The 18,399-nt window shown below is 47.2% G+C and overlaps 1 protein-coding gene across 2 annotated transcripts in view; it reads left to right on the forward strand.

Annotated features, from left to right (window-relative positions):
- The window catches only part of NOXA1 (NADPH oxidase activator 1), a 172,455-nt gene that overhangs the window by 43,280 nt on the left and 110,776 nt on the right, over window positions 1–18,399 (forward strand). Inside the window, exons 1-2 of one of the 2 annotated variants that reach the window (XM_078642093.1) lie at window positions 13,183–13,848; window positions 13,995–14,103. In XM_078642093.1, coding sequence (XP_078498219.1) covers window positions 13,823–13,848; window positions 13,995–14,103 — 135 coding nt within the window. In that variant the 5' untranslated portion in view covers window positions 13,183–13,822. Of the gene's footprint in view, window positions 1–13,182; window positions 13,849–13,994; window positions 14,104–18,399 lie in introns of those variants that run through there. The other variant, XM_078642092.1, reaches the window with a different exon arrangement.

Below are 18,399 nucleotides of genomic sequence, written 5' to 3' on the forward strand. Positions count from 1 at the left end.
CCACGCTCGCGATAGGCAACTTGATGTTGCTGATCGCGAATGAGGAAAAAGTCTTGCAGTGATGTTAATTTTGCTCGCTCGCGGTCGCCAACTTGATGTTGAGGATCGCGAGCAAGCAAAAAATGCCTGCTACCCAATGCTACGCGTTTTTGCGCTGTGCTATGTGCAATTCGCATAGTGCTTAGTAGTGCAAACTACGCACGCTCCGCGAGCGTAGCATAGTACTATGCCCAGGGTTAGATAACGGGAGCATTAAAATGTACTTGTGGTTTAGTGGCTGTGTATTGAATTTTTATTTCTATTCCTAGAGGGGTACATAGTGAAGAGAGGAGGGCGGACGTAGATTAGAAACAGTTACTGAGTCATTGCACCTCAAGGGGCCTGACAACAGTTATAGGTACAGCCCAAGTTTCAGAAGATTGCCCTGCTTGGAAGCACCATCAAAGTGGGATTTATGCCACAGACCGGGCCCGGGTTGTCCTCTTTTCACTGTCATCGCCCAACCTGACATTTGGATTTAATTAGTTGCACCTGCTTCAGGTAGCCTATGAATTTTTGGAAAAACAAGCATAGACTATGTGTTGCAGATTGTCGGATGTATCACTACTAGTACTCACTCCTCTGATTATGGTTCTAGTCTGTTTCATCTCCAGATCCTACTGAGGAATTAATTGGTGGTTTGCAACTCTGATTATGTAGGTAGGGGCACAAGTTGGGGACTGTTAGACTGGGGGTCTCTAGTTGGCTGAGGTAGGTACCTGAGTCCAAATAGGGACCCTTGCTTCTAAGTCAGGGAAAGGAAGGACACCTTCTCAGATAGCCCTTGCTCACCCCCTCAGTAGCTTGGCACGAGCAGCCAGGCTTATCTTCAAGGCAAATATGTAAAGTATTTGCAACCACGCTCTCAGTAACCCAGTGATAATACCACAAATGGACTCCACACAAGTTTCATAAAAAAATTATATGTTTCTAAAAAAAGATATACGATGAGACCACACAATAAATATCCAACATATGCGTATTTGTGATACTTCACTTTGCCGGTTATTAGGCCTGCAAGCCCTTGTAGGTTCTTGCAGTACTAATGAGCAATTCTCGATGATCCAATGCAGTCCTGATGCAATGCTATGCAGTTCATAAAGCAAGAATCGGGCATTTCGTATGGTAAAAATAATGCAGTTCGTAATGCAACAATCAGGCAGTACGTAATGCCAAAATAATGCAATTCGTAATGCAACAATCAGGGAGTTCGTAATTCAAAAATAATGCAATTCGTAATGCAACAATCAGGGAGTTCGTAATTCAAAAATAATGCAATTCATGATGCATTATTTTTGCATTACGAACTGCCTGATTGTTGCAATTCGTAACGCAACAACAGGCAGTTTGTAATGCAAAAATAATGCAACAATCAGGCAGTTCGTAATGCAACAATAAAGCAGTTCATAATGCAAAATGAATGTACTCCGTTACTGATCGCGGTGCTGTGAACGGTCTCTATGCCACTCTTACTGACTCGCGGTCAGCTACTGCCAAAATATGCCCCCAACACTGTTATGATGGAAAACAAAGTGCAGCTCCACACTCCGGCCTCAGTATTGCCACTCCTCTGCAAGTATGGGCCACGATACGGACTTGAGCGGAGGCTCGCGCTGCAAAGATGGGAAAGGCTGAGAGCGTTTCTCTCGTAGCCCGCACCCTGCCCCAGGTGGCAACACACGCACGCTCCCTGAGCGTTACCTGGGGAGTACGATCTCACTATCCTCTCCTCTCCTCGCGGCTTGGGCCTCCGATGCGACTTCGTTGATCTTGGCACTGGAACTCTGACCCCCGACGGTGATGGTTCAAGGTCTCTCCTTGGCAAAGGCAGGCTCGGGCCTGCGGCGGTGAATACTCACAGCTCCTCTGGGATGCAGGTCCGGGCCGATGGCAATGACGATCGCGGCACTTCTGGTCATGCTATCGATTGAAGACGAGAACAAGACTGCTCCGGGACACACAGTCACAGGGCAATTTCTCACAAAGGTCTCAGGCTGCAACCGGGCACACGCACATAGAGTCTCTAAGACTCACTTGAGCTCCGGGTGCACATGATCACAGGGCAATCCTCACGAAGGTCTCAGGCTGCACGAAGCACATGCACACAGCGTCGCTGAGACTTACTTGGATTCCGGGTGCACACGATCACGGGGCAGTTCTTATCAAGGTCTCAGACTGCAAAAAGAACGTGCACGCAGCGTCGCTGAGACACACTTGGAAACTTTTATGTTTCTGAAGTTCCACAACTGGGAGCCAGCTCTCCTTGGGCCCTTGGTGACATGTTACTTCGGGACGCAACACACAGCAAAGTACTTTCAAGCAGGGGGACGCAGCACACAGCAAAGCCCCTTAGCCTCTCCTTAGTTAAATCAGCTAACTGCAGACCAGGCCCAGAACACACAGCAAGTGTCAGTCCTTCTCATCAGCTGCTCTTCCTTTGGCAGAGGTTCCCTTGACCAGTAGTTTTAATCCTTTTCAGTCTTGATCAGTCCGAAGTCCAGGGATTTCAGCTCTCATAGTTATACCACTAAATGCCATTGCAGTCTTTGTGTTCAGGGGGGCACTGACCGCTGTCCAAACCAGTTCTGGGTGTCTCCCTGCCAGTTACACCTTCTTCCTTTGATAGTGGGGGTCTGGATCCTCAATCACTCAGCAGGGGATGGAGCCACTGTTTTATGAAAGCAGCCCAGGCCTCGTCACCTCCAAGGGCTCCTCCCCCCCCCACACTCCAGCTGCAGTTCAGCCCTTTGCTGTATCACCTCCTCCCTTGGATCAAGACATTTCCCAGATCCTATCACATTCAAATCCAGACAGTCAATCCACAACCAGGCAGAGATACACAGAATTGTTAGAACAAAGAAACCACCCACTTCTAAAAGCGTGGTTTCTAAACACACAAATCAAAAACCACCTTCACAAAAAGATGTGTTATTAAATTGTGAGTTCAGCACACTAAACTTCACTTCTCCATCTTCAGCCTATGGGAAGATAGGCTGGAAACATATTACACAGCCTTCCCCATTCTGTCCTATGGGCAAGATGACCTTGCAACAGTGAAAAACGAATTTGGCAGTATTCCACTGTCAGGACATGGTACACACCACATTACATGTCCTACCTTTCACATACACTGCACCCTGCCCAGGGGGTACCTTGGGCATACTATAGGGGTGTCTGATGTGCATAAAAAGGGAAGGGTAAGGCCTGGCAAGTGGGTGCACTTGTCAGGAAAACAAGGCAGTAAACAAACTGCGCATAGGCACTGCAGTGGCAGGCCTGAGTTCTCTCTTTAGGGCTAGTTGTGTGAGTGGCACAATTAGTGCTGCAGGCCCACAAGTAGCATTTGCATAACCAACCCTGGCACACATAGTGAACTTTACTAGGGACTCTACTAGTAATACAAACATACCAATCATGGACAACCAATTACCATTACACTTTACATAGGGAGCACTTGCACTTTGACACTGATCAGCAGTGGCAAAGTACCCAAAGCATCTAAGTTGGCAACACCATGTCAGAAAAAAAGGTGTAGGGGAAGGCAAAAAGTTTAGGAAACTTTAGCCAAAAAGGGCCAAGTCCAACAGGGACCAGCACTAATTTTTCCTCATTAGTCTTTAACTCACAGCAAGAGACAGAAAAACACACAAGACGGAAAGTTGGAGAAAGACAGAAAAACAGTGATAAAGGGAAAAGGCGAAGATGAAAAGAATCCTTAAACGGAGACATAAAGAGGCAAGGGTTTCCTCCTTCAGGAATGCTCTTTGTAGAAATGGTGATTTGGGATTAGAAAGCTGGCTTCATGAGGCAACAGTGCTATATGCGTCATAGCAGAGTTAATACCAATGTGATCATGGGCGCGAGGTTGATTAATAGGGGTTTGCAAGTCTACCATGAATACCTGTTGTGACAGTGGAGTGTAATTTATTGTTGACATCCCTGCATGCCATTGGCAAGACACTGGTGGTTTAGTGGATGTAAAATGTGGTCTACCTCCATTAAGAGGTCATATTTAGGTCCCATTCCGTTTCCATTTGGGATTTATTGTGATGGATCAGCTGGTCTTAGCGGGTGCAAGTTTTATTATTTGCGGGGGGGATTGCATCAATAATGGGTGGGTATTTTGGTGCTGTGCTCCATCATACTTCTTACAATCATTGGAATGTGGCATTTGTGGGTTGATAGGATTCTAGACATGCAGTGTAGTTTTGCCGCAGAAAATGTACTGTTTGTTGGTGTTATGGTTAGCCGTATTTCATTATGTGCTGTAACAGTACGTTTTCAAACTTTATGCAGCTGATCTGTACGTTTTCACTGGCTTCTAGTCTCCCCATCTCTCTTGTAGTAAAACAATAATCTCCTTTCTTCATTTGCCTCAGTACGCCTGAGTCGGTTTTTTGGTACGATCACATCATCTGCACTTCTGCTGTTTGTCTTAGATCCCTGGTGGGACTCAGATGATAGTGTGGTCATTACATGTGGTGTTCTATCTCTGTTCTGGTCTCTTGAAGTTCTTGAGTTAATTTACATATTGAGAGACATGTTTCCCTTTTATCTGTCTTGAGCCTTTTTGGAGCGCACACAATGACTTCCAAAGCTTCTCACTTGAGTATGACTGCACAATTAGTTTTATTGTATGTCTACAGTCGAATGTGACACAGGATTTTATTGCTAATTGCTCCATTTACCTAGTGCAAGTATTGCTTATGCAGTTTCCTGTGCTTATTGTTTGTTTGAAGGAAGTTTGTGGCGCTGCTACTCATATAATATGTATGCAACTACCTACCTGTATTTGTTTCAAGCTTCTACAACTGATGTCGATGCTTTATCTGTCTGAGAGGGAAGCTTCCACTGCTGCTACTTAAACTGTGTGTGTGTGCAAGGACATTTGTATGACCTATGCACGCTGCACCTTTCCAGGGGTGGCTTAGAGAAGTTGACACTTGCACTGCGTCTGTCTGATGTGTATCTATACTGTTTGTTTAAAAGAGTTTAAGATTGCTGCTATCAGAGTTTGTGTGCTTGAAAGAGTTTCAGACTGCTGCTGTCAGAGCTGCCCCTGCTGTCCCTGCTGTGTGTCTGTTACATGTGTTTGAAAGAGTTGGGGTAGGCTGCTGTCATTGCTGTGTGCCTGTTAGGCTGCTGTCATTGCTGTGTGCCTGTTACATGTGCTTGAAAGACATTGAGAATGCTGCTCTGGCTATGTGTCTGTTTTTGTGTGTTTGAAAGAGCTGGGTAAAGCTACTACTTTTTTTTTTTTTTGCAGAGTTTTATATAGCACGAACTTGAACCGAACCGGGTATCAGAGCGCTTAACATAGCACCAGTTACGTTACATGAGGACACACATTCATTTTTTTTTTTTAGGCTATCAGTGGTGTGTCTGTTTAGAATGTTTGAACGCTTTTGAGAATGCTGCTGCCAGGGCTGTTCCTGCTATGTGTATGTATGGTCTGGGACTATCGACCACCCCCTCCCTGCCAAGCAACCACCACAACAATACGCTAAGTAATTTAGGCAGGCGAGAGTTTCTTTGGAAGGCGGGGGTTCTCGGGACCCCCCGGCTGTATTTATTAAAATATGAAAATAAATTAAATTTGTTAAAAGAAACATTATTTACACAATCATTAATAAGCAAAATTCTGACATTAGATTTACATCATCATAGACCGGTATGAAGGTTAACCTTAACAAATGTCTAATACAGCGTGTTCCTAACCGAATCTAACATCCTACGTATGAATTTTGCATCCTAACAATTTTTGGGCCTACAGCAAAGTCATTGACCGATGTCAGATCCTTATTATCAGTTAGGCCCTCACGTCAGAGTGCGCATGTGCGACAGGGCCCGGTTACCGGGAGAGTACGTACCTCTCCTGGTTACCCCGTCCGCTCCCTGAACTCCATTAAACCAAAAAGGAGGGCCCTTTCACTCGCCCCACTTTAAGACGTCATAGTGTATGTGCGGGGCTGGCTATCAGCCCAAGGAAAGCGTTACTCCCTCCCCCACACCCTTCTGACCAAGCGGATATCCTGACCCTGAAGTTCTATGAGAGACCATTGGCCCCTCCCCCAGGGCGACCCCATTCAAGAATGGTGCCGCCCCCTAAGGACCTTAGATTGCTGCTCACCGATCATGACCTTACCGCCTGACCAAGGATTACAATAAATACGACAATAAGATGCCTGTGAAAGGGAAAAAGGCCTAAGGAGGAAACCAGATATAACATTAACAACAAACCAAACTGTTCACAATCACCAATATCACTTGTTTCCCTAAAAAGGGGGAAAAGGCCTATGTAAAATATTTACAACATATTTACAATGCAAGTGAAATTCAAGGATAATGGCAACAAACGTTCAACTGAAACTGCTGTTTTAAGGGATGGTGGGTGGGAAAATTATTTAGCCCCAGCAGAGGGGCGAGGAGCAAGCCTGGGGAGCGCGGGTGCCAAAGAGGGCGCCTCCCGCGCTCTCCAGGCCTTTTAAAGTGACCAGGTCCCCTCCCCTTGACCCGGAAGCACTACACCGCTTCCGGGTCAACGGCGGGGGCCAGCACCATACGGTGATGGGGCGCCCCGGGTCGCGTCATTGAGCCGCGACCCGCCTTGGGGTGTGGGCACGCCCCATCACCGAGGGTACAGGGGATGGGGGGCGGGCCCTGCCATACGTTCGTGGGGGCCAAGCGGCCCCCCCTTTCCTTATGGTCCTGGACTACCGACCACCCCCACCCTGCCAAGCAACCACCACAACAATACGCTAAGTAATTTAGGCAGGCGAGGGGTCTCGGGACCCCCGGCCGTATTTATTAAAATATGAAAACAAATTAAAATTGTTAAAAGAAACATTATTTACACAATCCTTAATAAGCTAAATTCTGACATTAGATTTACATCATCAGAGACAGGTATGAAGACTAACCTTAACAAATGTCTAATACAGCATCTATTAACTCCATTAAACCAAAAAGGAGGGCCCTTTCACTCGCCCCACTTTAAGACGTCATAGTGTATGTGCGGGGGTGGCTATCAGCCCAAGGAAAGCGTTACTCCCTCCCCCACACCCTTCTGACCAAGCGGATATCCTGCCCCTGAAGTTCTAGGAAGACCATTGGCCCCTCCCCCTGGGCGACCCCATTCGAGAATGGTGCAGCCCCCTAAGGACCTTAAATTGCTGCTCACCAATCATGACTTTACCGCCACAGGCCAGCATAGTTGACCGACTATCTGGCCCCCCCCAAAAAACCCTACACTGAAAGGTCATACCTACCTTGCGAAACCTTCTAACCATGCTAATATGTTCCTTGTAAATAAGCGATTGCCTGCCTCAGTCAAGTGGACCCCATCCTGCAAGTAAAAATTATCCCCCCAGATGCACCCATGCAGAATACTCTGTAAGTGAGGTGTCCTGAACAACCTCTCTATCTTGTTGTTGACCCTCTTTACCGAGTAGTTCAACGCCCTAACTGACTCCGCCCCTCTCCACTGCAGTCTAGGTATTAACTGAGACCACACTATGGTGCAACCCGGGAGCACCTTCGCCAGCCAGCCCGCCGCCGCGATAATCTCTTCTAATAGGACCCTTCTGCCCAGTGTCACGAAGTCATTCCGCGCAAGATGACAATGGAGGGCAGCGGGGTGTGCCTGTCGAGTAAGTCGGAAACAAAACCCCTCAGTTGATTTAAGCGGAGCCCCCCTACCATGGAATGAGACCTGATAACCCCTGCTCTCTGCTCGTGGTACACATTCACCTGCAAAGAAAATTGGCTTAGCTCGTCTCACATAAGAGTGACCAACAACCCATACTACGTGCGTCTTCCTCCTGTCGTCTTGATGTTGCCCCGTTGCTGTTGATCGTATTTGTTGAGGGAACAGTTCCCGCCCTGCGTTGCAGGCCCGAGAAACTGAAAGGAAACAGACAACAAGGCAGGTGTCAGTTCGGTTTGTCAGTACTTACAACATGCGCAACCGCACATAGCGCTTATAAGCGTTGGAAGACCATCTTCCTATCCTCTTTACGCTGGTGGCATGCAAACCTCTCGCTGTTGCCTCAGTGGCTGCACCTATTCTAAAAGAATGTGTCCCAAAGTCCCTGGGATCCATACCCGCCTTGGCGATGGCCATTGCTAAACTCTCTGGAACTGAAACCTGGTCAATGGGGTCCCATCCACGTGCATCAACAAAGACGCCGTTGCCCCGGCCACCCGTTGCCTGAGGTACACCTCCACATGTGACACCGGGCAACACAAGTTAGTCGGAGCCCGGTGTAGTACCAAGCTATCACCCCATGCCTCCTGATCAGTTTTTGATTTCCGTATGGTTAACCAGATTGAATCACCCCTTAAAGTGAGGTCTACCAGCTGCAGCCCACCCAACCTGTCCAGTTTGTTGTTGGCGACCAGTTCACTTACCCGCAATGCCCCATAAAAGGCCAAAGCAAAGGCGGCTCTAAATAGGAGTACTTCCCCTGGGGAGCTGCATGTGTCCGGTAAGGCATCCAACACCCGGGACAACCGTTCCCAACCTATTGGCCGTCTGTAATCAGCGGTGCTTGCCTGTAGGCATCGCCACCCCTTCAATGCTTTCCGTACTAAAAAACTGTTTGTGGTGTCCCTGACACCTTTTAACTGCGCAAAGAAAGAGACCGCCGCTTTGTGTCTGCTAGCTGTCGCCGCCGAGCGCCCTTCCCCGTGCATTTTGTTCATGTATGAGTTAAAATGCACCTCCTGGCCCCACTTTACTTCCCATGCTTGTCCCAAAAAGTTGCAGTAAGCCATGAACGCCCCTTCGTAAGCTGTCCTGGTCCTGGGTGCTAAACTGGCTGCCACGAGGTTCTGTAGTTGGGGCACCAATTTGCCAAAATGTTGATGGGAAGTGTGCTGGTGAGGCTTCTGCCGCAGGTAAGTGTTCCCTGAATAGCTGCATTTTAAAGCGAGAAAGGGCGTCAGCCGCGTTATTCAAGACCCCAGGGACATGTCTGGCCTTAAATTGCACATTCAATTTCAAGCATCATAGCACAATTTCCTTTATGAGGCGGAGTATAAACTTACACCGCGCTGCCTATTGGTTGATACATTCGACTACAGTCATGTTGTCTGACCAGAATATCACAGATTGGTTGGACAACTGCTCAGGCCAGACGGTCAATGCGACCCATATTGGGAAGAGCTATAGAAAACCAATGTTTGCTGTCAAACCGCTTTCCTCCCACCACTCCGGCCACTTTTGTGCCACCCATTTGTTGCCAAGTATGGCGCCAAATCCCACACTGCCAGCAGCATCGGTCCATAGACCCAGGTCTGCCGACGTGGTGGGGGGGCCGCACCACACCACTCTGCCATTGAAATTCTCCAGAAATGCCATCCATATTCGCATATCCTGACAGACCTCAACTGACAGCCTGGTGCAATTGTGTTTTTCCCGCAGGCCCTTCATGGCCTGCGCGATAGAGCGGGAAAATGAGCGTGCCATCGGTATCACTCGTAATGCAAAATTCAGCTGACCCACGGTCTGTTGCAGCTGTTGCAATGTGACCTTCTCTTTCGCTAAACAGTGCTGTAATGCTGCCCTGAATTTCATAATCTTTTCCTTAGGTAACCTGAAACAACCTTCTACAGAGTCCAATTCAATGCCCAAGAATTCCAAACAAGTCGATGGGCCGACTGTTGTTCCCGGAACCAGCGGGACCCCAAAAGCCCGCATGAGCCCGCAAAATTCCTGCAATGCCCACGCACACTCCTGAGAGCCCGCCACCGCCAGGAAAAGGAAGTCATCCAGGTAATGCATCACATGTTGGTGCCCTGTAGTCTGTCTCATCACCCACTCTAAGAAAGAACTGAATGTCTCAAAGTATGCACATGACACGGAGCAACCCATGGGCATACACATATCCATATAGTATTTGCCTTCAAAGGAAAAACCCAGCAGGTGTTGGTCCAAAGGATGTACTGGCAGAAGTCGGAAAGTAGATTCAATATCTGATTTTGCCATCAATGCCCCGGGGCCCAGAACTCTCAACATCTCTACTGCCTGGTCAAAGGACGCATACTTCACACTGCAAATGCCCTCGTCAATTGCATTATTCAAAGATGCTTCCCTAGGTGCTGAGAGGTTGTGGATGAGTCTGAATTCGCCCTTCTCTTTCTTCGGGACCACCCCCAGGGGTGAGCAAACAAAGTTGGGTACCAGGATGTCATCGAAAGGACCCGCTACCCTACCCAGGCGTAGTTCTTTCAATATTTTAGATGCCACCACCCCAGGGTTGTGTCTGACCGACAACTGATTCTTACACTCAGGTGTCCCGGTGTACCCCCCTTCTGGAATCCGAAAACTGTGTGTGAAACCTTCTTGCAGCATCCTTGCGGAAGCATGATCTGGGTACCTGTTCAGCCAAGGGATCATAGCTAGGATATCAATGGGTGAATGTGCGACTTGCCGGTGTCCCCCACTAGTCCTGTTTCCTCTTCCCCCTGTTGCCTGAAGTACTACCTTTTGAACAGCTGCTGTTTCTGGGTGGGATGCGTGGCCACATATGTAACATGCATGTCTGAATTTGCAGGTGCCCGTTGCCCTCGTGCATGTGCGCCTGTTGAAGTCCCAACACACGCCCTTTCCGCCGCCATTGCCTCTGGCCTTGCTGAACCCATCCCCCCCTTGTGCTGGCCGAATGGGCTGCTGGGGCTTGGGCGAATACCCCTTGTTCCAGTTTGTGGCAACCCCTGTGGACTGACCACCTGAAAACTGGCCATGTCAGGAAATGGAGTCTACCTTGTCCCAGGCTAATGATCCGTTGAAGAAATGTCATATTACTTCTATCCGCCCCCCCCCATGTTTCTCACTGAACATTGCAATTCTACTTTGGTAACAAGCCAACTCTGCCTGCAGGTTGGGTGAGCGTTCGGCGATAACTGCCACAAATACAGAAAAGGCTCTGATCCAATTAATCAGCATCTCCCCAACCCTGAATAAAGACAATTGAGACCGCCATTCGCTAGGAAACATCAAATCCTTTTGGGACTTAGCATATTCTAACTCCCTGTTATTAATCAACAATGAGAATATATTCACATATTTGTCTGCCCAAATCAGCTCTTTCACTACTTGTGACACATGTTGAGCCAGGTTCTCCCCCCGTGAGGGTATTGCACCTTCGCCCAGTACCGGCAGAGCAACCTCCTCACCACTCTCAGTGACTCGCGTAGGTTCTAAAGTCTTGTCTCTCCCTGCATCGCTGGCAGAACCTGTTTGGGGAGAAATGGGTTCACTTGGCACTCCGCCATCACCCCTAGCCAACATGATCTTAGCCACCAGTCTTTGAGCCTCCGCCGAGGGATCAGCCGATGAGGGTAACACCCCCCAATCCCCAGCCAGGGGAGTACCGCTGCTATCTGCGCTGCCAATTCAGGGGGTACTTGCCCAGCCACGGGGGAATCACTGACCGGAAAAAGTGCTGGCATGGACGACACCGGGAGTACCACCGGAATTACTGGTGGGACAATTGGCAGGGCTAGGTCCCTGGGTACACCTATTGGGGGTGGCAAAGTTGGTGCGGGAGGCTTTGGTGTAGACGGCCCCATATCAGGGACTGCCCCAGGGGATCCCCACTCCCACATGGCTTGGGATGTTGACTATAAGTCCTCTTTGCCCTCACCCGCTTAGGTAAAGCCTCTAATTCACCCCTTGGTTTAGGAGGTACCATCAATCGCTTGGGTCTTCCTGATGGGCCCTGCCTGAGCCTCAAGTCTCTCACCCATTTCTGCCACGGTCTTCCCCAACTGGTCTACTTTCCCTAATCTCTTGTCCATTGCTGACATTCTGCGCATCATGGTCGGAAACATAAGCTCCATTCGGGAACCTTTTGCACCCCGCTTACCGGACATTCTCTCACAGTGATTACAACCTACACTGCACTATACGTCACTTTTGGGCACTATGTGCCTTGTACCTGTACAACAGTTGGAGGCTCACAGGCTGGCCGTATGCACCACGCAACTGTGACCGCAACACACCAGCTAGCCTGGGTGCTTGGGCGAGCGTGCTCTAGCCCGGCGGCCCGCCAGAAGCAGTGAAATTCAGGCCTGCCAGTGTCATCAGGTCCTCAAGTCTCTCTGTCCACCGTATACTCTCCGCTGTTCTGTCCGCGGCGCAAGATGACTGATAGCCTACGATGAGAACAAAGTTAGTGGAAATTCTAGCTTCAAAAGACAGTGATGTCACAGTAGGAAATCTCCACTGACCCAACAAAATTGCCTCACAATTTACACGTTTTGCAAGATTAAATTCAACTCCTTGTGGCAGACTTGGCTGGAAAGAACGAATTGTCCCAATATCAGTTGCACACAGCGTTTCAAAGCTTTTAAATTGACACAAACCCCTTGTCCCTGGAAAATGAAAGCTTAGAATCACCCCAAAATCACCCTAATCACTAATCCACAATTATCTATTATGGCCAGCACAAACCCTTTCTACTACATGAAATTACCCACTGTGGTCTCCCATCCAAGCCCTGCCCAGGTCGACCCTGCTTCGCACAATCTGGCCACGATTCTCTCTACCCGTGAATACTGCTGCTTTTTTCCTCCGCCCTGGGCCAGAAATCTGCAGCGGCTTTTATAAGCACCTTTTTACCGCAGTGCTGCCAAGCCGCCATATCTATAATCACGGGGTACCGCTAGGAACTTGACTTGCCCAGCTCAGTTCGAGATTACCAAAGTGCAGGATGGACTAAAAACAGCTCCACATAGCCAACCTGACCTCCACCCCACTACCTTTGCTCGCTTGGAACCTAGACACGTGGTCGTGCTCCTTGCAATCCTCCGAGCTCTCCCGTGCCGCATTCGTTCTCCCGGCCACGATTCCCGGGCTCCTCCGAACTTGCGCTCCGAAGCGTCCTCTTGCCCCCGGTCCGCCGAAAACGCCCCGACACGGAGAAGCCTAGAATACAAAAGAGAACATTATTTAGACCCAGCAGAGGGGCGAGGAGCAAGCCTGGGGAGCGCGGGTGCCAAAGAGGGTGCCTCCTGCGCTCCCCAGGCCTTTTAAAGTGACCAGGTCCCCTCCCCTTGACCCGGAAGCACTACACCGCTTCCGGGTCAACGGCGGGGGCCAGCACCAATCGGTGATGGGGCGCCCCGGGTCGCGTCATTGAGCCGCGACCCGCCTTGGGGTGTGGGCACACCCCATCACCGAGGGTACAGGGGATGGGGGAGGGGGGGCGGGCCCCGCCATACATTCGTGGGGGCCGAGCTGCCCCCCTTTCCTTTCTGTGTTTTTGAAAGAGTTTGAGAATGCTGCTACCATGCTGCTTCCCTGTGTGTCTGTCATGTGTGTTTGAGAGTGCTGCTGTTCGGTGCTGATTCCGCTGTGTTTCTGTTATGTGGCATTGAAGGAGAGTGGTACCCCTGTTGTGTGAGAAGGGAGGGTGCACAGATACACTTGGATGCTGACATTTGGTCCCTTTATGTAAGTGATCAAAGCATGCCTCACCAGTGTCCAATCCGTGCTCTGCTGTTTTGTTTATTCGAGGCCTTGCACCATTCATGTCATACCTGTTCTGTGAGTTGAAGGGCGGTGGAATGTCGCCAGGCAGTGGAAGGGAGGAAGCGTGTATCTTGAAGGATTTTTTGGCCCCTAGTACCTAGGATGTCTTTTTAGGAAATCCGTGCACTAAACCTGGCCCTGAACACACGTCCCGGAAGAATTCTCTTAATCTTTCAAGACTATGTCTATGACTTCATTGTTTGGTTTCCAATAAGTGACACACACCTCTGTGTCTTCAGCCGGGAGATGCTATCTCCTGGTGCCCCGGCGAGGTGAGTTTGCATAAATAAACTGCGTGCTTGTTTGCTGTGGGCGGGTGAACCGACATGACACCCAGAGCAAGAAGCAGGGAGGGATGCTGCGGTTTTTAGTCGCACTTCCTGGAACCTTCTGACCCCAGTCCTTCCTCATTCTGCAGGCATGAGGAAGCGCTGTCTGACTGCAGGCACGCGCTGGCTCAACTGAGGAACAACCGCTGCATAGACTACTCGCAGCTGGGACTGAAGCATAAGCTCTGCGCCTGGGAGGTAAGTGGACTGTGACTTGTAAAGAATATGCCTTTATGTACATAAGAATCACACAGCACTTCAAAGAAGACAGTGCAATGAAAACCAGTCTCCTTTACAGGTCCAGAGGTCATATGGATAAGTATGGTGGCACTTCGGGTGACATCTAATTCTTTAGTGCAGTCATTAAATGATCTGGTTTCCCTATGCATCTTTTCTTTATGCTCTAGAGCATCATTCGCATGACGCTGACGAATTTATGTGAGTTTCTGATTAGTATTGTGCATACATGCTAAGATGTTTACATTAATGATCTCTTTGTTAATACAGCTAAATGAAACCTTAGGTTTAAGTTCCCACACTGTAGTCAATGGAAATAGATGGCAGAAAGGTAGTTTCATCCATGTTTGCTCTTTGTCTAGCTTCTTAACAGTTCAGCAATGAAGGAAGTTAGCTTAAGGACCAGACTGCCTTTCTGCTGCTCAGGGATTCTACCATTAGGCGGTAGGCTAAAGGGTTGCTTTGCAGGCTGGGTAGGTAGCCGTGACCCAGTAGTGCTCCAATTATTTCATCCTGTTTGTTGCCAACGGCACTCCGGGGCTGGTTTGAACATTTTTGCCCAGGCTTATTTAGGTTTCCAGTCCGGCCTTGATTAGATCAGAGAGTCTTAGACAAAATTATGGCTCCCACACCTTACTCAGATACCTCCCACCAAATGTATATTGGGCGCCCCAAACAACTGAAGGAGTGTTTGTGGTTTGCATGGGGAAACTGGACCATGTCTCAAGTCAATGAAGTAGCCCGCTTACTGAGGTCACCAGGCTTCAGTGACTGTAACTGGATTGACTTCAGGAGACCATTAGAGACTCCCAACTGGTCCCAATACATCCAGGGTGCTTTAGAGTACTGAGAAATGGAATGGCACTACATGATTGGCAACCAAGAGTGGTCACAAGATTAACACTACTTTGTCTCTGAGAAGCCTGGTCACAGACTATATTTTGGCAGTCCAGTTGCCCTTTGCTGGACAGGTTGGCATCCTCTTGGAGCCAGAGTCTCTAATATGAATTCAGTTGCTACCTGAAATTCTTATCCATGATCATTTTACAACTTTAATGCTTAGAAGGATGATTGTGCCAGTTCATCGCAACCTGCCTACTATTGCAAAATAACATACAATTTCTTTTCGGGATTGGTCAAGAGGAGAACCAAGTACCCCCCAAACTCAGCAGTCCAAAATGAGTAGAAAGTGCAAGTTTGAGAGGGTCAGAACAAATTGGAAACTGGGTGCAATGAGGGTGCGCCATGGTGGAACCAAAAAGCGTCCTCCCTTCATTTACAATTTCCTCTGCCAACTAGAATAAAGAGCTTCTTTATAAACATGATCCGCTGTTTTTGGCACTTGCAGGGTGAGGCCGAGGTTTCCAAATTGTCACTTGGATGTAGATTGGGAAGTCAAAGTAAAGACATCCCAAAATGCGTGAGATTCGACCTCAGTATACTTTATCCAGTCTTCCCCAAGCATGCTAAAATATGTTAATGGGCTATTGCAATTGGGAACACCTTCTCTTAACCAGGAAATGCTATGAGTATTTGGTTGTTTTAAGGCCATTCGGGGTTGAAATATATTTTGGTATAAACTAAGAATTAGCCATGCACACATATTAAGATGTTTCCTAGTGGTAAATGGAGAGGCCAGATGGTAATAATGCCACTCTTGGTGGATAAGGGCCCCACACACCAATGTGGTGGCACTAGGAAAACAAGCCATTAAAAAGTCTTTATTATTAGGGCTTTTGTAATTTTTTGTTTCAAATGATTGTAGTCAGTCAATAGTTCGACACTAGTGATTTTTTTGACAGACGGTTAAAACATGTTAACTTGCTAGGGGATGATCCTTTATTTTGATGAAGGCTTCCACAAACCATTAGAAAGAGCCGAAACATATCAATGCCACCTCACATGTGTGTGAAATGTATCTTTGAGATGTCTCATATAGTGCAGTCAACTAACAAATTAACATATTCTTTTACCTCACACTAGTGCACCTAGAAAACCCGGATGTCTGTTCAGACTAAGACTATGAGCCTCTAAAACGTCTGACACCATTATTAGGGTACTAAACTTTTTTGTTTTAACTGATTGTAGGCATTCGATCACTTGTGACAAATGCTTTTGCCACAAGGCCAAAATAATGTTAGCTTTCCAAGCGACGCCTCTTTGTCCTTTATTACGGCTTCAGCAAACTAGTCGAAAGAGCTGAAACACATCAAAACCACTTCTGACACATGTGAAATAAAGTCTTTAACTGATCGTGCAGTCGACTAACACATTAATACATTATTATATTCCAATCGCAGTCTGACACTGGCAGGCTTGAGGTCAGAAGGACTGTAATGACACAAACAGCCCTACATGTACATTTGTACATGAACAATCTGTGATGGCACTACTGTATGACTAGAATTGTAACACCACCTGTTCTTAATGTTTTATTAATTTGTGCCTAACATAAAAACATTGTTGAAAGAGTGTGATGTCTGGTACCCTGGTTCGATTATTGCATAGACTGGGTACCTTTAAGTAAAATTTCAGGAGGTGGTATCTTTAATGGTGTTGAATGTTTAACCAGCTACTGAGTACATTGTGGATTTTCTCTACTCCTTATCGGCTGCTAATAGCAGAGAAATGTCACTATTTACACGCTGCTGGGTAAGTAGTAGAGATTATGCACTGTTTGGCCTGCAGCCATGCCAACAACAATCAAACTTCACTATTTACCCAGCTGCTGGTTATTAAGCAGAGAGTATGTATTAATTGGCAAGTTTATTAGCCACTTCCTTCTTAAATAGCACACAGACACTAAGCTTCACATGTGAAGGTCCGATTGAGACATGTCATTCACTCCTCAGGGAATAGCACAGATAGTCGCTGTGATTGTTTTTGTAGTTTGATAATGTTTTTCACTACCTCTTTATACTTCTCTCCTACCATATGAATTTGAGTAAACTGACACTAATTAAAGCTGTGTGATTAGACTCAGGCTTGATTACTTTTTATATACTTCATGGCAAATACAGGCGTAAGCCGAAACAGTGTAACCACACCGACCACTGTTGTCTTTTTCTATTACCCTGATTGTAACCTTTTCCAAAATATTTACTTTTCCCGCAGATCAGCACTATGCCTTTATAGCTGGCTGATTTAATATTGATCTTATTTCAACTCTGAGTTACCATTACCAAATCAAACAATTGCTCTTCACATTTATTTTATTTCAGGTAAAGTATATGAAACTGCCCACTCCTAATATAGAACAACTTTCTTAGTTGCAGTCAGTGGCCTTCGATATTGAGATACTGTCGAACTACAACTTTCCATTGACAGTCATTGGAATTGTTCGTAATTTTACTAAATAACTGTAAACAAGTGGGGACACTACTCTTATTCACATGACCAACCACTTTTACCGTTCAATAATTAATAGTAAGCAAGAACTGGCTGGAATGAAAAGTAATGTGTATCAAAAATCTTGCAGAAAAAAACAATTGTATGACCAGTGTTGGCCACATGCACTGTAATGAAATGGCAGAACTGACTAACAATTAAAATGTTTTTGAATGAACATGCTATAATTAGGAGTGGCAAAGTTTAAACGTATCACAAGAAGTGGGGTGAAGACCGCATGGCTGTCAAGGTTTCAGATTGCTATGTGTGATATTTTCATAATTTCATTGTAATTATGAGTGATATTTCATCGACTATACATGACACTTTCTCGCAAGCAAAATCAAGCAATGAAGATGAGTGAACCATATGAATATCTGAAATTATACCCTTTTGAGCAATGAGAATATCTATGAAGATCTTAAAACTGGTGCAAAGCAGCAGAAATGGAAGGGCACTAACTTAGTGCCCTTGTGACCTAATTGTCCTGGTAAACAAATATGTAACCATGATATTAAACATTAAACACGTCTTTCACAGCCAGTACTTTATTAAAGTTCTAGGCACATATGCAGACACATGCGCAGTTAAATACAAAAGTAGTCCGTCTTGAGTCACATTTACGACCCACGCTGAGGAGTTCTCAGTGAACTGGTGGCACTGCGTGGCAGCTGTTTTGAGAAAGGAGTACAGCCTGACCTAGCTTTTAATGATGATAAACCACCTCCTGCTCAGCTGGTTCTTTCCCCCAGACTCAAAGCACATGAAGTCAGACATGTGTTGAGTGTAATGACTGTAAGCGGTCTAGCTTACACACGCACACGCATCCCCACATCCGCAGGCCAGGCGTGGCCTGCGGCGTCAATAAAA

The sequence above is a fragment of the Lissotriton helveticus genome, chromosome 5_1, assembly GCF_964261635.1.
Source record: "Lissotriton helveticus chromosome 5_1, aLisHel1.1, whole genome shotgun sequence".
Lineage (NCBI taxonomy): Eukaryota > Metazoa > Chordata > Amphibia > Caudata > Salamandridae > Lissotriton > Lissotriton helveticus.